The sequence below is a fragment of the Bos grunniens genome, chromosome 3, assembly GCF_055505025.1.
Source record: "Bos grunniens cultivar Pamir isolate PY7600 chromosome 3, Bosgru_T2T1.0, whole genome shotgun sequence".
Classification (NCBI taxonomy): domain Eukaryota; kingdom Metazoa; phylum Chordata; class Mammalia; order Artiodactyla; family Bovidae; genus Bos; species Bos grunniens.
Window position 1 is genome coordinate 330,907 of NC_141167.1, and position 23,918 is coordinate 354,824.

The 23,918-nt window shown below is 61.0% G+C and overlaps 2 protein-coding genes across 2 annotated transcripts in view; both read right to left on the reverse strand.

Moving 5' to 3' along the window:
- LOC147374748 (uncharacterized) overlaps positions 1-16,460 on the reverse strand; it is a 109,623-nt gene extending 93,163 nt beyond the window's left edge. The window contains exons 1-2 of the mRNA XM_086394578.1: positions 14,956-16,460; positions 10,340-11,284 (exon numbers count right to left, since the gene is read on the reverse strand). Of these exons, the coding sequence (XP_086250704.1) occupies positions 10,340-11,284; positions 14,956-16,117 (2,107 nt within the window). The 5' untranslated portion in view covers positions 16,118-16,460. The remainder of the gene's footprint in view (positions 1-10,339; positions 11,285-14,955) is intronic.
- LOC147374749 (uncharacterized) overlaps positions 16,121-23,918 on the reverse strand; it is a 60,008-nt gene continuing 52,210 nt past the window's right edge. The window contains exon 5 of the mRNA XM_086394579.1: positions 16,121-16,130. Within this exon, the coding sequence (XP_086250705.1) occupies positions 16,121-16,130 (10 nt within the window). The remainder of the gene's footprint in view (positions 16,131-23,918) is intronic.

Here is a 23,918-nt window from a genome sequence, read left to right on the forward strand (position 1 = left end):
CGTGCCGGGGACGCGCGCATCCCCGCCTCATTCCTGCCGGACCCTCCGCCAAGTAGCACGAGGCCTCCCAAGGACAGACACCCATAAAGGCTGCTTGCCCGTCTTCTCCCCGGACGCCTCTCGACGTCTGGGCCATTTTCGAGAGCCTGACCGGCCGGAAGGAGACGGTTCATGGACCTGCACCCGCTCTTCCCTGCCCCCCGAAGGGCTCCCGAGATCTTCTCCTTGCTCGGCGGGCTGTGAGCGCTCTGTGAGGCGTCTCCAGGCCGCGTCACTCACCCGAGGCCAGCGGTGCGGCCAGGGAACGGAGACGGGGAACGAAAGGCAAACCCACACCCAAAGTCCCATCCCGAGAGGACTCTCCCACCCTCGCAGAAGTGGGAGGCCCTCGGACCGTGCCCAGGCCCGCTCATGCACCCCATCACCCCATCCTCTCCAGCGACTTCCCAGCAGAGCCAGCCCTCGAGAGCTCAGCCGCTCAGGCACGAGCCCGTCCCAAGTGAACACCGAGACCCCGGGCACACTCCAGGCCCCGCTTCTTCCCAGGAGGCTGCATCACGCACACGGCCGAGAGGAACTCGCTCCTCGTCGGAACTCTTGGTGCGTCACACAGGGCGTGCCGCACACAGCGTGTGCCTGGGCGTCTGCACGCATGTGCGTCAGAGCCGACCTACCGCCACAGCCCCAGAGACGGTCGCGGCTTCTTGTTCTTCCCCTTGGTGGCTCTGGCCCTCCCGCTGGCACAAGGGCCGTTGCCGACGTTCTTCGGCCCCGGAGGCGGGGTGTCCGTGCTGGGACGGTCGAGCCGCTCGTGCTCCTGTTGGGGCGGCGTGCGGTTTCTCCCTCCTCCGTGTTTGGACTGGTGAATCACGACCGCGCCGGCAGGCAGGGCAGACTGGACCTTCCGCAGCTCCAAGGCCGGCTTCGGTCGGCTGTGTTCTTGCAGGCGTCTCCACTGCTCTAAGCTCATCCCTTCGACCTCTGTGTCCCCCGGGGACTCCTCCGACCCAGGAGCTCTGCCGCTGGCGTCTCCTGCAGGCTGCCCGGGGTCTGTGGGGTCAGCCCCGACGGGGGCCGCTGCCCCTCCCCCAGCGCCCCCTTCCCACGCACCCTCCCGGGCGTAGAACAGGACGTAGGCGCTCTGGCTCAGGGCAGCGGTCTCGTCACAGGCGGTCACCTTGGCATCGTCCATCTTATACCATTGGCCGTTGCCCGCTCGGACGTAACAGAAGTAGTGTCCTCGCTCACAGCTCCACCCGGAGTGCACCAGCACGGCATAGAGCACGTAGCCCAGTGGCCCTGCCTTCCGCTCAGACGTGTAGGGCTGCAGGTCCAAGCACTGGGGATAGCGCACCTCCTGAGCCCTTTTGGCCCCGCTCACCGGTGTGAACCGCTTCAGCACCAGCACCAGGACCTGGGAGGTGCTGTGCAAAGTCAACCTCTTGGTGGCAGGCACCTTCCGGAGACAGACGCCACAGTCATAGGCATTGTCCGCGTCCAGCTTCTCGGGCTTCACCAGCTCTCTCAGAGCTTGCTCCACACTCTGAGCCGCCGTGATATCCAGGCTGATGTCCAGATAAGGGTCGAACGTGTCCGAGACACCGAGGCAGCGGAGACACTGGATCTGAGACCTCCAGGTCCCGCCGAAGATCTGACGGATGACGGTGGTGTCCTCGGAGGCATGGCCCGACGGCTGGGATGCACTCAAGCACCCTTGCTGCATGGCATTCAGAGTGAACACCAGAAACTCGTGGGCATCTTCCTGCTGGTGTCTGTGGAAGCCCGCCAGCAGGTCCTTGCGGGGCCGGATCACCTCTCCCGCGTGAAGGAGGGCTCGGGTCACGTGAGCTCGCATGGCACAGAGCGTGCAGGCGCTGCGGGCCGGACAGAGGGTGGCGTGCTGCTGGGACACCATCCAGCTGGCCAGGGGCGGCGTGTGGCTCAGACACTGCAGCGCCGCATTCACGTAGCAGGTGTTCCCCAGGTTCTGAAGCCCAGCCCCCACCCCCCACGGCCCCTTCCAACTCAGGGCGCCTTTCTGGCCAGGCGTCAGCCCTGCTGACCCAGGAGCCAAGTCACCCCGCTGGGGACGCCCAAGCGCCGGCGACGGCCCCTCAGGCACAGAGGGTCCCCGAAGGGCATCCGCACCAGCGGCGCTGGGCCCACAACCTTGCCCTCCGGGGAAGACGTCGAAGGGAGACGGACACACACCTCCCCCGTGCTCAGAAGCAGCCCCCGGGGCTCTGCACACAAGGCCCACGAGGGTTTCCATCTCCTACCTGCAGCTGCACGCCGACGCCTCCTTCCCTCAGACGGTCCGGCTCCAGAAAAGGGCCTGGGCCCCGCCCCCTCGGGCCTTTGGGGGCTTCCCCACAGCCCCACCCCCGCACGTGCAGGCTGCTCATTGGCTGAGGCGGCCGAGGGCGTGCCCACTCCCACTCCCGCCATCCAACCACCCACACTTTTCTCGGGGAATTCCCCTTGACGAGGCCCCACACGCACTTCCGACCTGACCCCCTGGACCAAAGGGCTCGGGATGCAAGTGATTCGGGGGCATTGGGCCTTCCAGCCTTGCCCGCTAGAGATTCACTGCGGGGCTTCCGAGTTCAGCACACAAATGCCGGCTGCACAGGACTTCCGTGGGCTCACCATTCACATCCTAACACACGTGTGGAAACATATGTCTGCCCACCGAACCTCTCCCCTTTAGGGGTCTCCCGACCCCAGACCCCTGCCTGAGGACAACCCCTCCCCGGACAACAATAAACCCTTGCCTCAACTTTGCGCTCCAGCGAGGTCCTCCCCAATTTCTATGCGTTCTCACTGGACACTCTTCTAGCGTTCAGGGTCCTAGCACCAAAAGATGCCAGCAGAGTGCCACATATGCTTTTCTCCCTTCAGGGCCGTTGCTCAAGACCCAAAGCGAGCTCATTTAGAAAGGCATAGGCTTCCTGCAACTTTGGATTCATTTCTGCAGCTCCTTTTCTCTCTCCGCTGCCCTTTTTTCTTCCTTTTCCTTCTTCCTTTATCATTTACTGTTTTTTTTTTTTTCCCTGCTTGGTGTTTTTGGGTTTTATGAGTGGTTTTTTTTTTTTTTTTCCATTTATTTTTAAACTTTTTAAAAAAATTTTGTGTTCATTTTGTTATTTTTTTGTTGCTTTTATTCTCTTTCTCTCTTTTATATACACTAGTTGACTCATACAGTCGTCTTTCGAATTCCGGGGCTCAAAATGTGGTATAAATCAAGGTATAAAAAAGGTTTCCCTCCTGGAGGAGGATGACTGTTGCTTTCCTTCTCGGTGTGTGACATGTGTGTTTGTTTGCTCTCCCGTCCTGGACATTATGCTTGCCTTCCAGGACTATGGGGGTTTGACCGTCCACAGGTTTACCATAGCTGGAGTGTTGATTCCGTTGGTCCTTACTAGGAAAGAAGGGCCCTGACCCCGTTTTCTTCCTTAGCCTATTGCACCCCTCCCACCTCCCGCTCCCCCCATCCCATCCTAGGAGCCTACCGCTTTGTGCTTTATGATCCAAGTGCTCACACCCTTGCTGTCCTCTTACCTCCTTCCCATGGCACAGAGAAGCGAGATCAGCCAGGATTTTTCTCTCTTTTGCACGGATTTCGCCCAGCATAAGGCCACCTTCCCATTCCCTCTGTCCCGCCACCCCAATCGACATTCTCCTCCTCCTCCTCCTCCTCCTCCTCCTCCTCCTTCTTCAGAGGGTGTGGATGGGGCAAGCAGTAAGTCCATTTGAGACGATGGGGCGGAGGAAAGATGCGTGGTGATGATGAGGGCGGACTGTGGGTGGCTCCGCTTCCTCGTGCAGGGCACGCTTGTTCGTGTTCTCGGGGGAGGATACTGCTCATCATTCTTTGTCCTCTCTACGTGCGGAGGGCATGGTGCGGCGTAGGTAGCCATGCGGGGGAAACAAGCCATCGGAACGTTCTCTGTGCCTTGCCACGCCGACTAGCGCAGTCAGGAGCCAGAGTTGGCCCTCGAGGTCGGAGATGTTCCATCGCAAATTCCCGGTCTGCCAAAGTTTGATGGAGGGTTTGGGGTTTGAAGCCATCAGCCAAGCCAAAGAAAGAAAAACGCAAGAGGTGGTCGATAAGGGGCCTCAGGTGCCCCTCCAGCGGGTCACGGGCCCATGAGGCAGTCGAGAAAGCAGCTAGGGGAGGACAGCTTCCCCACCGCCCCAGGCACTTTGGAGGCCGGCCGCATCTCCTCGCGTCCAGAGGCGTTTGCCCGGGGCCCAGCTGGATGAGACTGCCAGACAGGACGGGCAGAGTCGGAAGTCCAGTTGTCTTGCTATCACAATCTAGGGTAGGCTCGGGTCTTTCCTCAGTGCGGGGAGGACCTTTGCTTTCAGAAATGAACGTGGCGCGACATATCTCCACTCAGGCACCGGTGCGATGCTGGTGGAGAAGTTTCTTTGGGACTGGTTGGGTTGCCTTTCTCCCCTTGGCCTTCGTGTTGGTGCTGGTGGTGCTGGTGGTGCTGGTGGCGGTGCTCATGGCCTTGTGGATCGCTTCTCCTGTTTGGCACTTGGAGCTTCTCCAGCGTACTCCTTGCACCGGACATGGAGCCCCAGGGACCTTTGCGGACGAGCGTCGTGCCGGGGACGCGCGCATCCCCGCCTCATTCCTGCCGGACCCTCCGCCAAGTAGCACGAGGCCTCCCAAGGACAGACACCCATAAAGGCTGCTTGCCCGTCTTCTCCCCGGACGCCTCTCGACGTCTGGGCCATTTTCGAGAGCTTGACCGGCCGGAAGGAGACGGTTCATGGACCTGCACCCGCTCTTCCCTGCCCCCCGAAGGGCTCCCGAGATCTTCTCCTTGCTCGGCGGGCTGTGAGCGCTCTGTGAGGCGTCTCCAGGCCGCGTCACTCACCCGAGGCCAGCGGTGCGGCCAGGGAACGGAGACGGGGAACGAAAGGCAAACCCACACCCAAAGTCCCATCCCGAGAGGACTCTCCCACCCTCGCAGAAGTGGGAGGCCCTCGGACCGTGCCCAGGCCCGCTCATGCACCCCATCACCCCATCCTCTCCAGCGACTTCCCAGCAGAGCCAGCCCTCGAGAGCTCAGCCGCTCAGGCACGAGCCCGTCCCAAGTGAACACCGAGACCCCGGGCACACTCCAGGCCCCGCTTCTTCCCAGGAGGCTGCATCACGCACACGGCCGAGAGGAACTCGCTCCTCGTCGGAACTCTTGGTGCGTCACACAGGGCGTGCCGCACACAGCGTGTGCCTGGGCGTCTGCACGCATGTGCGTCAGAGCCGACCTACCGCCACAGCCCCAGAGACGGCCGCGGCTTCTTGTTCTTCCCCTTGGTGGCTCTGGCCCTCCCGCTGGCACAAGGGCCGTTGCCGACGTTCTTCGGCCCCGGAGGCGGGGTGTCCGTGCTGGGACGGTCGAGCCGCTCGTGCTCCTGTTGGGGCGGCGTGCGGTTTCTCCCTCCTCCGTGTTTGGACTGGTGAATCACGACCGCGCCGGCAGGCAGGGCAGACTGGACCTTCCGCAGCTCCAAGGCCGGCTTCGGTCGGCTGTGTTCTTGCAGGCGTCTCCACTGCTCTAAGCTCATCCCTTCGACCTCTGTGTCCCCCGGGGACTCCTCCGACCCAGGAGCTCTGCCGCTGGCGTCTCCTGCAGGCTGCCCGGGGTCTGTGGGGTCAGCCCCGACGGGGGCCGCTGCCCCTCCCCCAGCGCCCCCTTCCCACGCACCCTCCCGGGCGTAGAACAGGACGTAGGCGCTCTGGCTCAGGGCAGCGGTCTCGTCACAGGCGGTCACCTTGGCATCGTCCATCTTATACCATTGGCCGTTGCCCGCTCGGACGTAACAGAAGTAGTGTCCTCGCTCACAGCTCCACCCGGAGTGCACCAGCACGGCATAGAGCACGTAGCCCAGTGGCCCTGCCTTCCGCTCAGACGTGTAGGGCTGCAGGTCCAAGCACTGGGGATAGCGCACCTCCTGAGCCCTTTTGGCCCCGCTCACCGGTGTGAACCGCTTCAGCACCAGCACCAGGACCTGGGAGGTGCTGTGCAAAGTCAACCTCTTGGTGGCAGGCACCTTCCGGAGACAGACGCCACAGTCATAGGCATTGTCCGCGTCCAGCTTCTCGGGCTTCACCAGCTCTCTCAGAGCTTGCTCCACACTCTGAGCCGCCGTGATATCCAGGCTGATGTCCAGATAAGGGTCGAACGTGTCCGAGACACCGAGGCAGCGGAGACACTGGATCTGAGACCTCCAGGTCCCGCCGAAGATCTGACGGATGACGGTGGTGTCCTCGGAGGCATGGCCCGACGGCTGGGATGCACTCAAGCACCCTTGCTGCATGGCATTCAGAGTGAACACCAGAAACTCGTGGGCATCTTCCTGCTGGTGTCTGTGGAAGCCCGCCAGCAGGTCCTTGCGGGGCCGGATCACCTCTCCCGCGTGAAGGAGGGCTCGGGTCACGTGAGCTCGCATGGCACAGAGCGTGCAGGCGCTGCGGGCCGGACAGAGGGTGGCGTGCTGCTGGGACACCATCCAGCTGGCCAGGGGCGGCGTGTGGCTCAGACACTGCAGCGCCGCATTCACGTAGCAGGTGTTCCCCAGGTTCTGAAGCCCAGCCCCCACCCCCCACGGCCCCTTCCAACTCAGGGCGCCTTTCTGGCCAGGCGTCAGCCCTGCTGACCCAGGAGCCAAGTCACCCCGCTGGGGACGCCCAAGCGCCGGCGACGGCCCCTCAGGCACAGAGGGTCCCCGAAGGGCATCCGCACCAGCGGCGCTGGGCCCACAACCTTGCCCTCCGGGGAAGACGTCGAAGGGAGACGGACACACACCTCCCCCGTGCTCAGAAGCAGCCCCCGGGGCTCTGCACACAAGGCCCACGAGGGTTTCCATCTCCTACCTGCAGCTGCACGCCGACGCCTCCTTCCCTCAGACGGTCCGGCTCCAGAAAAGGGCCTGGGCCCCGCCCCCTCGGGCCTTTGGGGGCTTCCCCACAGCCCCACCCCCGCACGTGCAGGCTGCTCATTGGCTGAGGCGGCCGAGGGCGTGCCCACTCCCACTCCCGCCATCCAACCACCCACACTTTTCTCGGGGAATTCCCCTTGACGAGGCCCCACACGCACTTCCGACCTGACCCCCTGGACCAAAGGGCTCGGGATGCAAGTGATTCGGGGGCATTGGGCCTTCCAGCCTTGCCCGCTAGAGATTCACTGCGGGGCTTCCGAGTTCAGCACACAAATGCCGGCTGCACAGGACTTCCGTGGGCTCACCATTCACATCCTAACACACGTGTGGAAACATATGTCTGCCCACCGAACCTCTCCCCTTTAGGGGTCTCCCGACCCCAGACCCCTGCCTGAGGACAACCCCTCCCCGGACAACAATAAACCCTTGCCTCAACTTTGCGCTCCAGCGAGGTCCTCCCCAATTTCTATGCGTTCTCACTGGACACTCTTCTAGCGTTCAGGGTCCTAGCACCAAAAGATGCCAGCAGAGTGCCACATATGCTTTTCTCCCTTCAGGGCCGTTGCTCAAGACCCAAAGCGAGCTCATTTAGAAAGGCATAGGCTTCCTGCAACTTTGGATTCATTTCTGCAGCTCCTTTTCTCTCTCCGCTGCCCTTTTTTCTTCCTTTTCCTTCTTCCTTTATCATTTACTGTTTTTTTTTTTTTCCCTGCTTGGTGTTTTTGGGTTTTATGAGTGGTTTTTTTTTTTTTTTTCCATTTATTTTTAAACTTTTTAAAAAAATTTTGTGTTCATTTTGTTATTTTTTTGTTGCTTTTATTCTCTTTCTCTCTTTTATATACACTAGTTGACTCATACAGTCGTCTTTCGAATTCCGGGGCTCAAAATGTGGTATAAATCAAGGTATAAAAAAGGTTTCCCTCCTGGAGGAGGATGACTGTTGCTTTCCTTCTCGGTGTGTGACATGTGTGTTTGTTTGCTCTCCCGTCCTGGACATTATGCTTGCCTTCCAGGACTATGGGGGTTTGACCGTCCACAGGTTTACCATAGCTGGAGTGTTGATTCCGTTGGTCCTTACTAGGAAAGAAGGGCCCTGACCCCGTTTTCTTCCTTAGCCTATTGCACCCCTCCCACCTCCCGCTCCCCCCATCCCATCCTAGGAGCCTACCGCTTTGTGCTTTATGATCCAAGTGCTCACACCCTTGCTGTCCTCTTACCTCCTTCCCATGGCACAGAGAAGCGAGATCAGCCAGGATTTTTCTCTCTTTTGCACGGATTTCGCCCAGCATAAGGCCACCTTCCCATTCCCTCTGTCCCGCCACCCCAATCGACATTCTCCTCCTCCTCCTCCTCCTCCTCCTCCTCCTCCTCCTTCTTCAGAGGGTGTGGATGGGGCAAGCAGTAAGTCCATTTGAGACGATGGGGCGGAGGAAAGATGCGTGGTGATGATGAGGGCGGACTGTGGGTGGCTCCGCTTCCTCGTGCAGGGCACGCTTGTTCGTGTTCTCGGGGGAGGATACTGCTCATCATTCTTTGTCCTCTCTACGTGCGGAGGGCATGGTGCGGCGTAGGTAGCCATGCGGGGGAAACAAGCCATCGGAACGTTCTCTGTGCCTTGCCACGCCGACTAGCGCAGTCAGGAGCCAGAGTTGGCCCTCGAGGTCGGAGATGTTCCATCGCAAATTCCCGGTCTGCCAAAGTTTGATGGAGGGTTTGGGGTTTGAAGCCATCAGCCAAGCCAAAGAAAGAAAAACGCAAGAGGTGGTCGATAAGGGGCCTCAGGTGCCCCTCCAGCGGGTCACGGGCCCATGAGGCAGTCGAGAAAGCAGCTAGGGGAGGACAGCTTCCCCACCGCCCCAGGCACTTTGGAGGCCGGCCGCATCTCCTCGCGTCCAGAGGCGTTTGCCCGGGGCCCAGCTGGATGAGACTGCCAGACAGGACGGGCAGAGTCGGAAGTCCAGTTGTCTTGCTATCACAATCTAGGGTAGGCTCGGGTCTTTCCTCAGTGCGGGGAGGACCTTTGCTTTCAGAAATGAACGTGGCGCGACATATCTCCACTCAGGCACCGGTGCGATGCTGGTGGAGAAGTTTCTTTGGGACTGGTTGGGTTGCCTTTCTCCCCTTGGCCTTCGTGTTGGTGCTGGTGGTGCTGGTGGTGCTGGTGGCGGTGCTCATGGCCTTGTGGATCGCTTCTCCTGTTTGGCACTTGGAGCTTCTCCAGCGTACTCCTTGCACCGGACATGGAGCCCCAGGGACCTTTGCGGACGAGCGTCGTGCCGGGGACGCGCGCATCCCCGCCTCATTCCTGCCGGACCCTCCGCCAAGTAGCACGAGGCCTCCCAAGGACAGACACCCATAAAGGCTGCTTGCCCGTCTTCTCCCCGGACGCCTCTCGACGTCTGGGCCATTTTCGAGAGCTTGACCGGCCGGAAGGAGACGGTTCATGGACCTGCACCCGCTCTTCCCTGCCCCCCGAAGGGCTCCCGAGATCTTCTCCTTGCTCGGCGGGCTGTGAGCGCTCTGTGAGGCGTCTCCAGGCCGCGTCACTCACCCGAGGCCAGCGGTGCGGCCAGGGAACGGAGACGGGGAACGAAAGGCAAACCCACACCCAAAGTCCCATCCCGAGAGGACTCTCCCACCCTCGCAGAAGTGGGAGGCCCTCGGACCGTGCCCAGGCCCGCTCATGCACCCCATCACCCCATCCTCTCCAGCGACTTCCCAGCAGAGCCAGCCCTCGAGAGCTCAGCCGCTCAGGCACGAGCCCGTCCCAAGTGAACACCGAGACCCCGGGCACACTCCAGGCCCCGCTTCTTCCCAGGAGGCTGCATCACGCACACGGCCGAGAGGAACTCGCTCCTCGTCGGAACTCTTGGTGCGTCACACAGGGCGTGCCGCACACAGCGTGTGCCTGGGCGTCTGCACGCATGTGCGTCAGAGCCGACCTACCGCCACAGCCCCAGAGACGGCCGCGGCTTCTTGTTCTTCCCCTTGGTGGCTCTGGCCCTCCCGCTGGCACAAGGGCCGTTGCCGACGTTCTTCGGCCCCGGAGGCGGGGTGTCCGTGCTGGGACGGTCGAGCCGCTCGTGCTCCTGTTGGGGCGGCGTGCGGTTTCTCCCTCCTCCGTGTTTGGACTGGTGAATCACGACCGCGCCGGCAGGCAGGGCAGACTGGACCTTCCGCAGCTCCAAGGCCGGCTTCGGTCGGCTGTGTTCTTGCAGGCGTCTCCACTGCTCTAAGCTCATCCCTTCGACCTCTGTGTCCCCCGGGGACTCCTCCGACCCAGGAGCTCTGCCGCTGGTGTCTCCTGCAGGCTGCCCGGGGTCTGTGGGGTCAGCCCCGACGGGGGCCGCTGCCCCTCCCCCAGCGCCCCCTTCCCACGCACCCTCCCGGGCGTAGAACAGGACGTAGGCGCTCTGGCTCAGGGCAGCGGTCTCGTCACAGGCGGTCACCTTGGCATCGTCCATCTTATACCATTGGCCGTTGCCCGCTCGGACGTAACAGAAGTAGTGTCCTCGCTCACAGCTCCACCCGGAGTGCACCAGCACGGCATAGAGCACGTAGCCCAGTGGCCCTGCCTTCCGCTCAGACGTGTAGGGCTGCAGGTCCAAGCACTGGGGATAGCGCACCTCCTGAGCCCTTTTGGCCCCGCTCACCGGTGTGAACCGCTTCAGCACCAGCACCAGGACCTGGGAGGTGCTGTGCAAAGTCAACCTCTTGGTGGCAGGCACCTTCCGGAGACAGACGCCACAGTCATAGGCATTGTCCGCGTCCAGCTTCTCGGGCTTCACCAGCTCTCTCAGAGCTTGCTCCACACTCTGAGCCGCCGTGATATCCAGGCTGATGTCCAGATAAGGGTCGAACGTGTCCGAGACACCGAGGCAGCGGAGACACTGGATCTGAGACCTCCAGGTCCCGCCGAAGATCTGACGGATGACGGTGGTGTCCTCGGAGGCATGGCCCGACGGCTGGGATGCACTCAAGCACCCTTGCTGCATGGCATTCAGAGTGAACACCAGAAACTCGTGGGCATCTTCCTGCTGGTGTCTGTGGAAGCCCGCCAGCAGGTCCTTGCGGGGCCGGATCACCTCTCCCGCGTGAAGGAGGGCTCGGGTCACGTGAGCTCGCATGGCACAGAGCGTGCAGGCGCTGCGGGCCGGACAGAGGGTGGCGTGCTGCTGGGACACCATCCAGCTGGCCAGGGGCGGCGTGTGGCTCAGACACTGCAGCGCCGCATTCACGTAGCAGGTGTTCCCCAGGTTCTGAAGCCCAGCCCCCACCCCCCACGGCCCCTTCCAACTCAGGGCGCCTTTCTGGCCAGGCGTCAGCCCTGCTGACCCAGGAGCCAAGTCACCCCGCTGGGGACGCCCAAGCGCCGGCGACGGCCCCTCAGGCACAGAGGGTCCCCGAAGGGCATCCGCACCAGCGGCGCTGGGCCCACAACCTTGCCCTCCGGGGAAGACGTCGAAGGGAGACGGACACACACCTCCCCCGTGCTCAGAAGCAGCCCCCGGGGCTCTGCACACAAGGCCCACGAGGGTTTCCATCTCCTACCTGCAGCTGCACGCCGACGCCTCCTTCCCTCAGACGGTCCGGCTCCAGAAAAGGGCCTGGGCCCCGCCCCCTCGGGCCTTTGGGGGCTTCCCCACAGCCCCACCCCCGCACGTGCAGGCTGCTCATTGGCTGAGGCGGCCGAGGGCGTGCCCACTCCCACTCCCGCCATCCAACCACCCACACTTTTCTCGGGGAATTCCCCTTGACGAGGCCCCACACGCACTTCCGACCTGACCCCCTGGACCAAAGGGCTCGGGATGCAAGTGATTCGGGGGCATTGGGCCTTCCAGCCTTGCCCGCTAGAGATTCACTGCGGGGCTTCCGAGTTCAGCACACAAATGCCGGCTGCACAGGACTTCCGTGGGCTCACCATTCACATCCTAACACACGTGTGGAAACATATGTCTGCCCACCGAACCTCTCCCCTTTAGGGGTCTCCCGACCCCAGACCCCTGCCTGAGGACAACCCCTCCCCGGACAACAATAAACCCTTGCCTCAACTTTGCGCTCCAGCGAGGTCCTCCCCAATTTCTATGCGTTCTCACTGGACACTCTTCTAGCGTTCAGGGTCCTAGCACCAAAAGATGCCAGCAGAGTGCCACATATGCTTTTCTCCCTTCAGGGCCGTTGCTCAAGACCCAAAGCGAGCTCATTTAGAAAGGCATAGGCTTCCTGCAACTTTGGATTCATTTCTGCAGCTCCTTTTCTCTCTCCGCTGCCCTTTTTTCTTCCTTTTCCTTCTTCCTTTATCATTTACTGTTTTTTTTTTTTTCCCTGCTTGGTGTTTTTGGGTTTTATGAGTGGTTTTTTTTTTTTTTTTCCATTTATTTTTAAACTTTTTAAAAAAATTTTGTGTTCATTTTGTTATTTTTTTGTTGCTTTTATTCTCTTTCTCTCTTTTATATACACTAGTTGACTCATACAGTCGTCTTTCGAATTCCGGGGCTCAAAATGTGGTATAAATCAAGGTATAAAAAAGGTTTCCCTCCTGGAGGAGGATGACTGTTGCTTTCCTTCTCGGTGTGTGACATGTGTGTTTGTTTGCTCTCCCGTCCTGGACATTATGCTTGCCTTCCAGGACTATGGGGGTTTGACCGTCCACAGGTTTACCATAGCTGGAGTGTTGATTCCGTTGGTCCTTACTAGGAAAGAAGGGCCCTGACCCCGTTTTCTTCCTTAGCCTATTGCACCCCTCCCACCTCCCGCTCCCCCCATCCCATCCTAGGAGCCTACCGCTTTGTGCTTTATGATCCAAGTGCTCACACCCTTGCTGTCCTCTTACCTCCTTCCCATGGCACAGAGAAGCGAGATCAGCCAGGATTTTTCTCTCTTTTGCACGGATTTCGCCCAGCATAAGGCCACCTTCCCATTCCCTCTGTCCCGCCACCCCAATCGACATTCTCCTCCTCCTCCTCCTCCTCCTCCTCCTCCTCCTCCTTCTTCAGAGGGTGTGGATGGGGCAAGCAGTAAGTCCATTTGAGACGATGGGGCGGAGGAAAGATGCGTGGTGATGATGAGGGCGGACTGTGGGTGGCTCCGCTTCCTCGTGCAGGGCACGCTTGTTCGTGTTCTCGGGGGAGGATACTGCTCATCATTCTTTGTCCTCTCTACGTGCGGAGGGCATGGTGCGGCGTAGGTAGCCATGCGGGGGAAACAAGCCATCGGAACGTTCTCTGTGCCTTGCCACGCCGACTAGCGCAGTCAGGAGCCAGAGTTGGCCCTCGAGGTCGGAGATGTTCCATCGCAAATTCCCGGTCTGCCAAAGTTTGATGGAGGGTTTGGGGTTTGAAGCCATCAGCCAAGCCAAAGAAAGAAAAACGCAAGAGGTGGTCGATAAGGGGCCTCAGGTGCCCCTCCAGCGGGTCACGGGCCCATGAGGCAGTCGAGAAAGCAGCTAGGGGAGGACAGCTTCCCCACCGCCCCAGGCACTTTGGAGGCCGGCCGCATCTCCTCGCGTCCAGAGGCGTTTGCCCGGGGCCCAGCTGGATGAGACTGCCAGACAGGACGGGCAGAGTCGGAAGTCCAGTTGTCTTGCTATCACAATCTAGGGTAGGCTCGGGTCTTTCCTCAGTGCGGGGAGGACCTTTGCTTTCAGAAATGAACGTGGCGCGACATATCTCCACTCAGGCACCGGTGCGATGCTGGTGGAGAAGTTTCTTTGGGACTGGTTGGGTTGCCTTTCTCCCCTTGGCCTTCGTGTTGGTGCTGGTGGTGCTGGTGGTGCTGGTGGCGGTGCTCATGGCCTTGTGGATCGCTTCTCCTGTTTGGCACTTGGAGCTTCTCCAGCGTACTCCTTGCACCGGACATGGAGCCCCAGGGACCTTTGCGGACGAGCGTCGTGCCGGGGACGCGCGCATCCCCGCCTCATTCCTGCCGGACCCTCCGCCAAGTAGCACGAGGCCTCCCAAGGACAGACACCCATAAAGGCTGCTTGCCCGTCTTCTCCCCGGACGCCTCTCGACGTCTGGGCCATTTTCGAGAGCTTGACCGGCCGGAAGGAGACGGTTCATGGACCTGCACCCGCTCTTCCCTGCCCCCCGAAGGGCTCCCGAGATCTTCTCCTTGCTCGGCGGGCTGTGAGCGCTCTGTGAGGCGTCTCCAGGCCGCGTCACTCACCCGAGGCCAGCGGTGCGGCCAGGGAACGGAGACGGGGAACGAAAGGCAAACCCACACCCAAAGTCCCATCCCGAGAGGACTCTCCCACCCTCGCAGAAGTGGGAGGCCCTCGGACCGTGCCCAGGCCCGCTCATGCACCCCATCACCCCATCCTCTCCAGCGACTTCCCAGCAGAGCCAGCCCTCGAGAGCTCAGCCGCTCAGGCACGAGCCCGTCCCAAGTGAACACCAAGACCCCGGGCACACTCCAGGCCCCGCTTCTTCCCAGGAGGCTGCATCACGCACACGGCCGAGAGGAACTCGCTCCTCGTCGGAACTCTTGGTGCGTCACACAGGGCGTGCCGCACACAGCGTGTGCCTGGGCGTCTGCACGCATGTGCGTCAGAGCCGACCTACCGCCACAGCCCCAGAGACGGCCGCGGCTTCTTGTTCTTCCCCTTGGTGGCTCTGGCCCTCCCGCTGGCACAAGGGCCGTTGCCGACGTTCTTCGGCCCCGGAGGCGGGGTGTCCGTGCTGGGACGGTCGAGCCGCTCGTGCTCCTGTTGGGGCGGCGTGCGGTTTCTCCCTCCTCCGTGTTTGGACTGGTGAATCACGACCGCGCCGGCAGGCAGGGCAGACTGGACCTTCCGCAGCTCCAAGGCCGGCTTCGGTCGGCTGTGTTCTTGCAGGCGTCTCCACTGCTCTAAGCTCATCCCTTCGACCTCTGTGTCCCCCGGGGACTCCTCCGACCCAGGAGCTCTGCCGCTGGCGTCTCCTGCAGGCTGCCTGGGGTCTGTGGGGTCAGCCCCGACGGGGGCCGCTGCCCCTCCCCCAGCGCCCCCTTCCCACGCACCCTCCCGGGCGTAGAACAGGACGTAGGCGCTCTGGCTCAGGGCAGCGGTCTCGTCACAGGCGGTCACCTTGGCATCGTCCATCTTATACCATTGGCCGTTGCCCGCTCGGACGTAACAGAAGTAGTGTCCTCGCTCACAGCTCCACCCGGAGTGCACCAGCACGGCATAGAGCACGTAGCCCAGTGGCCCTGCCTTCCGCTCAGACGTGTAGGGCTGCAGGTCCAAGCACTGGGGATAGCGCACCTCCTGAGCCCTTTTGGCCCCGCTCACCGGTGTGAACCGCTTCAGCACCAGCACCAGGACCTGGGAGGTGCTGTGCAAAGTCAACCTCTTGGTGGCAGGCACCTTCCGGAGACAGACGCCACAGTCATAGGCATTGTCCGCGTCCAGCTTCTCGGGCTTCACCAGCTCTCTCAGAGCTTGCTCCACACTCTGAGCCGCCGTGATATCCAGGCTGATGTCCAGATAAGGGTCGAACGTGTCCGAGACACCGAGGCAGCGGAGACACTGGATCTGAGACCTCCAGGTCCCGCCGAAGATCTGACGGATGACGGTGGTGTCCTCGGAGGCATGGCCCGACGGCTGGGATGCACTCAAGCACCCTTGCTGCATGGCATTCAGAGTGAACACCAGAAACTCGTGGGCATCTTCCTGCTGGTGTCTGTGGAAGCCCGCCAGCAGGTCCTTGCGGGGCCGGATCACCTCTCCCGCGTGAAGGAGGGCTCGGGTCACGTGAGCTCGCATGGCACAGAGCGTGCAGGCGCTGCGGGCCGGACAGAGGGTGGCGTGCTGCTGGGACACCATCCAGCTGGCCAGGGGCGGCGTGTGGCTCAGACACTGCAGCGCCGCATTCACGTAGCAGGTGTTCCCCAGGTTCTGAAGCCCAGCCCCCACCCCCCACGGCCCCTTCCAACTCAGGGTGCCTTTCTGGCCAGGCGTCAGCCCTGCTGACCCAGGAGCCAAGTCACCCCGCTGGGGACGCCCAAGCGCCGGCGACGGCCCCTCAGGCACAGACGGTCCCCGAAGGGCATCCGCACCAGCGGCGCTGGGCCCACAACCTTGCCCTCCGGGGAAGACGTCGAAGGGAGACGGACACACACCTCCCCCGTGCTCAGAAGCAGCCCCCGGGGCTCTGCACACAAGGCCCACGAGGGTTTCCATCTCCTACCTGCAGCTGCACGCCGACGCCTCCTTCCCTCAGACGGTCCGGCTCCAGAAAAGGGCCTGGGCCCCGCCCCCTCGGGCCTTTGGGGGCTTCCCCACAGCCCCACCCCCGCACGTGCAGGCTCCTCATTGGCTGAGGCGGCCGAGGGCGTGCCCACTCCCACTCCCGCCATCCAACCACCCACACTTTTCTCGGGGAATTCCCCTTGACGAGGCCCCACACGCACTTCCGACCTGACCCCCTGGACCAAAGGGCTCGGGATGCAAGTGATTCGGGGGCATTGGGCCTTCCAGCCTTGCCCGCTAGAGATTCACTGCGGGGCTTCCGAGTTCAGCACACAAATGCCGGCTGCACAGGACTTCCGTGGGCTCACCATTCACATCCTAACACACGTGTGGAAACATATGTCTGCCCACCGAACCTCTCCCCTTTAGGGGTCTCCCGACCCCAGACCCCTGCCTGAGGACAACCCCTCCCCGGACAACAATAAACCCTTGCCTCAACTTTGCGCTCCAGCGAGGTCCTCCCCAATTTCTATGCGTTCTCACTGGACACTCTTCTAGCGTTCAGGGTCCTAGCACCAAAAGATGCCAGCAGAGTGCCACATATGCTTTTCTCCCTTCAGGGCCGTTGCTCAAGACCCAAAGCGAGCTCATTTAGAAAGGCATAGGCTTCCTGCAACTTTGGATTCATTTCTGCAGCTCCTTTTCTCTCTCCGCTGCCCTTTTTTCTTCCTTTTCCTTCTTCCTTTATCATTTACTGTTTTTTTTTTTTTCCCTGCTTGGTGTTTTTGGGTTTTATGAGTGGTTTTTTTTTTTTTTTTCCATTTATTTTTAAACTTTTAAAAAAAATTTTGTGTTCATTTTGTTATTTTTTTGTTGCTTTTATTCTCTTTCTCTCTTTTATATACACTAGTTGACTCATACAGTCGTCTTTCGAATTCCGGGGCTCAAAATGTGGTATAAATCAAGGTATAAAAAAGGTTTCCCTCCTGGAGGAGGATGACTGTTGCTTTCCTTCTCGGTGTGTGACATGTGTGTTTGTTTGCTCTCCCGTCCTGGACATTATGCTTGCCTTCCAGGACTATGGGGGTTTGACCGTCCACAGGTTTACCATAGCTGGAGTGTTGATTCCGTTGGTCCTTACTAGGAAAGAAGGGCCCTGACCCCGTTTTCTTCCTTAGCCTATTGCACCCCTCCCACCTCCCGCTCCCCCCATCCCATCCTAGGAGCCTACCGCTTTGTGCTTTATGATCCAAGTGCTCACACCCTTGCTGTCCTCTTACCTCCTTCCCATGGCACAGAGAAGCGAGATCAGCCAGGATTTTTCTCTCTTTTGCACGGATTTCGCCCAGCATAAGGCCACCTTCCCATTCCCTCTGTCCCGCCACCCCAATCGACATTCTCCTCCTCCTCCTCCTCCTCCTCCTCCTCCTCCTCCTTCTTCAGAGGGTGTGGATGGGGCAAGCAGTAAGTCCATTTGAGACGATGGGGCGGAGGAAAGATGCGTGGTGATGATGAGGGCGGACTGTGGGTGGCTCCGCTTCCTCGTGCAGGGCACGCTTGTTCGTGTTCTCGGGGGAGGATACTGCTCATCATTCTTTGTCCTCTCTACGTGCGGAGGGCATGGTGCGGCGTAGGTAGCCATGCGGGGGAAACAAGCCATCGGAACGTTCTCTGTGCCTTGCCACGCCGACTAGCGCAGTCAGGAGCCAGAGTTGGCCCTCGAGGTCGGAGATGTTCCATCGCAAATTCCCGGTCTGCCAAAGTTTGATGGAGGGTTTGGGGTTTGAAGCCATCAGCCAAGCCAAAGAAAGAAAAACGCAAGAGGTGGTCGATAAGGGGCCTCAGGTGCCCCTCCAGCGGGTCACGGGCCCATGAGGCAGTCGAGAAAGCAGCTAGGGGAGGACAGCTTCCCCACCGCCCCAGGCACTTTGGAGGCCGGCCGCATCTCCTCGCGTCCAGAGGCGTTTGCCCGGGGCCCAGCTGGATGAGACTGCCAGACAGGACGGGCAGAGTCGGAAGTCCAGTTGTCTTGCTATCACAATCTAGGGTAGGCTCGGGTCTTTCCTCAGTGCGGGGAGGACCTTTGCTTTCAGAAATGAACGTGGCGCGACATATCTCCACTCAGGCACCGGTGCGATGCTGGTGGAGAAGTTTCTTTGGGACTGGTTGGGTTGCCTTTCTCCCCTTGGCCTTCGTGTTGGTGCTGGTGGTGCTGGTGGTGCTGGTGGCGGTGCTCATGGCCTTGTGGATCGCTTCTCCTGTTTGGCACTTGGAGCTTCTCCAGCGTACTCCTTGCACCGGACATGGAGCCCCAGGGACCTTTGCGGACGAGCGTCGTGCCGGGGACGCGCGCATCCCCGCCTCATTCCTGCCGGACCCTCCGCCAAGTAGCACGAGGCCTCCCAAGGACAGACACCCATAAAGGCTGCTTGCCCGTCTTCTCCCCGGACGCCTCTCGACGTCTGGGCCATTTTCGAGAGCCTGACCGGCCGGAAGGAGACGGTTCATGGACCTGCACCCGCTCTTCCCTGCCCCCCGAAGGGCTCCCGAGATCTTCTCCTTGCTCGGCGGGCTGTGAGCGCTCTGTGAGGCGTCTCCAGGCCGCGTCACTCACCCGAGGCCAGCGGTGCGGCCAGGGAACGGAGACGGGGAACGAAAGGCAAACCCACACCCAAAGTCCCATCCCGAGAGGACTCTCCCACCCTCGCAGAAGTGGGAGGCCCTCGGACCGTGCCCAGGCCCGCTCATGCACCCCATCACCCCATCCTCTCCAGCGACTTCCCAGCAGAGCCAGCCCTCGAGAGCTCAGCCGCTCAGGCACGAGCCCGTCCCAAGTGAACACCGAGACCCCGGGCACACTCCAGGCCCCGCTTCTTCCCAGGAGGCTGCATCACGCACACGGCCGAGAGGAACTCGCTCCTCGTCGGAACTCTTGGTGCGTCACACAGGGCGTGCCGCACACAGCGTGTGCCTGGGCGTCTGCACGCATGTGCGTCAGAGCCGACCTACCGCCACAGCCCCAGAGACGGCCGCGGCTTCTTGTTCTTCCCCTTGGTGGCTCTGGCCCTCCCGCTGGCACAAGGGCCGTTGCCGACGTTCCTCGGCCCCGGAGGCGGGGTGTCCGTGCTGGGACGGTCGAGCCGCTCGTGCTCCTGTTGGGGCGGCGTGCGGTTTCTCCCTCCTCCGTGTTTGGACTGGTGAATCACGACCGCGCCGGCAGGCAGGGCAGACTGGACCTTCCGCAGCTCCAAGGCCGGCTTCGGTCGGCTGTGTTCTTGCAGGCGTCTCCACTGCTCTAAGCTCATCCCTTCGACCTCTGTGTCCCCCGGGGACTCCTCCGACCCAGGAGCTCTGCCGCTGGCGTCTCCTGCAGGCTGCCCGGGGTCTGTGGGGTCAGCCCCGACGGGGGCCGCTGCCCCTCCCCCAGCGCCCCCTTCCCACGCACCCTCCCGGGCGTAGAACAGGACGTAGGCGCTCTGGCTCAGGGCAGCGGTCTCGTCACAGGCGGTCACCTTGGCATCGTCCATCTTATACCATTGGCCGTTGCCCGCTCGGACGTAACAGAAGTAGTGTCCTCGCTCACAGCTCCACCCGGAGTGCACCAGCACGGCATAGAGCACGTAGCCCAGTGGCCCTGCCTTCCGCTCAGACGTGTAGGGCTGCAGGTGCAAGCACTGGGGATAGCGCACCTCCTGAGCCCTTTTGGCCCCGCTCACCGGTGTGAACCGCTTCAGCACCAGCACCAGGACCTGGGAGGTGCTGTGCAAAGTCAACCTCTTGGTGGCAGGCACCTTCCGGAGACAGACGCCACAGTCATAGGCATTGTCCGCGTCCAGCTTCTCGGGCTTCACCAGCTCTCTCAGAGCTTGCTCCACACTCTGAGCCGCCGTGATATCCAGGCTGATGTCCAGATAAGGGTCGAACGTGTCCGAGACACCGAGGCAGCGGAGACACTGGATCTGAGACCTCCAGGTCCCGCCGAAGATCTGACGGATGACGGTGGTGTCCTCGGAGGCATGGCCCGACGGCTGGGATGCACTCAAGCACCCTTGCTGCATGGCATTCAGAGTGAACACCAGAAACTCGTGGGCATCTTCCTGCTGGTGTCTGTGGAAGCCCGCCAGCAGGTCCTTGCGGGGCCGGATCACCTCTCCCGCGTGAAGGAGGGCTCGGGTCACGTGAGCTCGCATGGCACAGAGCGTGCAGGCGCTGCGGGCCGGACAGAGGGTGGCGTGCTGCTGGGACACCATCCAGCTGGCCAGGGGCGGCGTGTGGCTCAGACACTGCAGCGCCGCATTCACGTAGCAGGTGTTCCCCAGGTTCTGAAGCCCAGCCCCCACCCCCCACGGCCCCTTCCAACTCAGGGCGCCTTTCTGGCCAGGCGTCAGCCCTGCTGACCCAGGAGCCAAGTCACCCCGCTGGGGACGCCCAAGCGCCGGCGACGGCCCCTCAGGCACAGAGGGTCCCCGAAGGGCATCCGCACCAGCGGCGCTGGGCCCACAACCTTGCCCTCCGGGGAAGACGTCGAAGGGAGACGGACACACACCTCCCCCGTGCTCAGAAGCAGCCCCCGGGGCTCTGCACACAAGGCCCACGAGGGTTTCCATCTCCTACCTGCAGCTGCACGCCGACGCCTCCTTCCCTCAGACGGTCCGGCTCCAGAAAAGGGCCTGGGCCCCGCCCCCTCGGGCCTTTGGGGGCTTCCCCACAGCCCCACCCCCGCACGTGCAGGCTGCTCATTGGCTGAGGCGGCCGAGGGCGTGCCCACTCCCACTCCCGCCATCCAACCACCCACACTTTTCTCGGGGAATTCCCCTTGACGAGGCCCCACACGCACTTCCGACCTGACCCCCTGGACCAAAGGGCTCGGGATGCAAGTGATTCGGGGGCATTGGGCCTTCCAGCCTTGCCCGCTAGAGATTCACTGCGGGGCTTCCGAGTTCAGCACACAAATGCCGGCTGCACAGGACTTCCGTGGGCTCACCATTCACATCCTAACACACGTGTGGAAACATATGTCTGCCCACCGAACCTCTCCCCTTTAGGGGTCTCCCGACCCCAGACCCCTGCCTGAGGACAACCCCTCCCCGGACAACAATAAACCCTTGCCTCAACTTTGCGCTCCAGCGAGGTCCTCCCCAATTTCTATGCGTTCTCACTGGACACTCTTCTAGCGTTCAGGGTCCTAGCACCAAAAGATGCCAGCAGAGTGCCACATATGCTTTTCTCCCTTCAGGGCCGTTGCTCAAGACCCAAAGCGAGCTCATTTAGAAAGGCATAGGCTTCCTGCAACTTTGGATTCATTTCTGCAGCTCCTTTTCTCTCTCCGCTGCCCTTTTTTCTTCCTTTTCCTTCTTCCTTTATCATTTACTGTTTTTTTTTTTTTCCCTGCTTGGTGTTTTTGGGTTTTATGAGTGGTTTTTTTTTTTTTTTTCCATTTATTTTTAAACTTTTTAAAAAAATTTTGTGTTCATTTTGTTATTTTTTTGTTGCTTTTATTCTCTTTCTCTCTTTTATATACACTAGTTGACTCATACAGTCGTCTTTCGAATTCCGGGGCTCAAAATGTGGTATAAATCAAGGTATAAAAAAGGTTTCCCTCCTGGAGGAGGATGACTGTTGCTTTCCTTCTCGGTGTGTGACATGTGTGTTTGTTTGCTCTCCCGTCCTGGACATTATGCTTGCCTTCCAGGACTATGGGGGTTTGACCGTCCACAGGTTTACCATAGCTGGAGTGTTGATTCCGTTGGTCCTTACTAGGAAAGAAGGGCCCTGACCCCGTTTTCTTCCTTAGCCTATTGCACCCCTCCCACCTCCCGCTCCCCCCATCCCATCCTAGGAGCCTACCGCTTTGTGCTTTATGATCCAAGTGCTCACACCCTTGCTGTCCTCTTACCTCCTTCCCATGGCACAGAGAAGCGAGATCAGCCAGGATTTTTCTCTCTTTTGCACGGATTTCGCCCAGCATAAGGCCACCTTCCCATTCCCTCTGTCCCGCCACCCCAATCGACATTCTCCTCCTCCTCCTCCTCCTCCTCCTCCTCCTCCTCCTTCTTCAGAGGGTGTGGATGGGGCAAGCAGTAAGTCCATTTGAGACGATGGGGCGGAGGAAAGATGCGTGGTGATGATGAGGGCGGACTGTGGGTGGCTCCGCTTCCTCGTGCAGGGCACGCTTGTTCGTGTTCTCGGGGGAGGATACTGCTCATCATTCTTTGTCCTCTCTACGTGCGGAGGGCATGGTGCGGCGTAGGTAGCCATGCGGGGGAAACAAGCCATCGGAACGTTCTCTGTGCCTTGCCACGCCGACTAGCGCAGTCAGGAGCCAGAGTTGGCCCTCGAGGTCGGAGATGTTCCATCGCAAATTCCCGGTCTGCCAAAGTTTGATGGAGGGTTTGGGGTTTGAAGCCATCAGCCAAGCCAAAGAAAGAAAAACGCAAGAGGTGGTCGATAAGGGGCCTCAGGTGCCCCTCCAGCGGGTCACGGGCCCATGAGGCAGTCGAGAAAGCAGCTAGGGGAGGACAGCTTCCCCACCGCCCCAGGCACTTTGGAGGCCGGCCGCATCTCCTCGCGTCCAGAGGCGTTTGCCCGGGGCCCAGCTGGATGAGACTGCCAGACAGGACGGGCAGAGTCGGAAGTCCAGTTGTCTTGCTATCACAATCTAGGGTAGGCTCGGGTCTTTCCTCAGTGCGGGGAGGACCTTTGCTTTCAGAAATGAACGTGGCGCGACATATCTCCACTCAGGCACCGGTGCGATGCTGGTGGAGAAGTTTCTTTGGGACTGGTTGGGTTGCCTTTCTCCCCTTGGCCTTCGTGTTGGTGCTGGTGGTGCTGGTGGTGCTGGTGGCGGTGCTCATGGCCTTGTGGATCGCTTCTCCTGTTTGGCACTTGGAGCTTCTCCAGCGTACTCCTTGCACCGGACATGGAGCCCCAGGGACCTTTGCGGACGAGCGTCGTGCCGGGGACGCGCGCATCCCCGCCTCATTCCTGCCGGACCCTCCGCCAAGTAGCACGAGGCCTCCCAAGGACAGACACCCATAAAGGCTGCTTGCCCGTCTTCTCCCCGGACGCCTCTCGACGTCTGGGCCATTTTCGAGAGCTTGACCGGCCGGAAGGAGACGGTTCATGGACCTGCACCCGCTCTTCCCTGCCCCCCGAAGGGCTCCCGAGATCTTCTCCTTGCTCGGCGGGCTGTGAGCGCTCTGTGAGGCGTCTCCAGGCCGCGTCACTCACCCGAGGCCAGCGGTGCGGCCAGGGAACGGAGACGGGGAACGAAAGGCAAACCCACACCCAAAGTCCCATCCCGAGAGGACTCTCCCACCCTCGCAGAAGTGGGAGGCCCTCGGACCGTGCCCAGGCCCGCTCATGCACCCCATCACCCCATCCTCTCCAGCGACTTCCCAGCAGAGCCAGCCCTCGAGAGCTCAGCCGCTCAGGCACGAGCCCGTCCCAAGTGAACACCGAGACCCCGGGCACACTCCAGGCCCCGCTTCTTCCCAGGAGGCTGCATCACGCACACGGCCGAGAGGAACTCGCTCCTCGTCGGAACTCTTGGTGCGTCACACAGGGCGTGCCGCACACAGCGTGTGCCTGGGCGTCTGCACGCATGTGCGTCAGAGCCGACCTACCGCCACAGCCCCAGAGACGGCCGCGGCTTCTTGTTCTTCCCCTTGGTGGCTCTGGCCCTCCCGCTGGCACAAGGGCCGTTGCCGACGTTCTTCGGCCCCGGAGGCGGGGTGTCCGTGCTGGGACGGTCGAGCCGCTCGTGCTCCTGTTGGGGCGGCGTGCGGTTTCT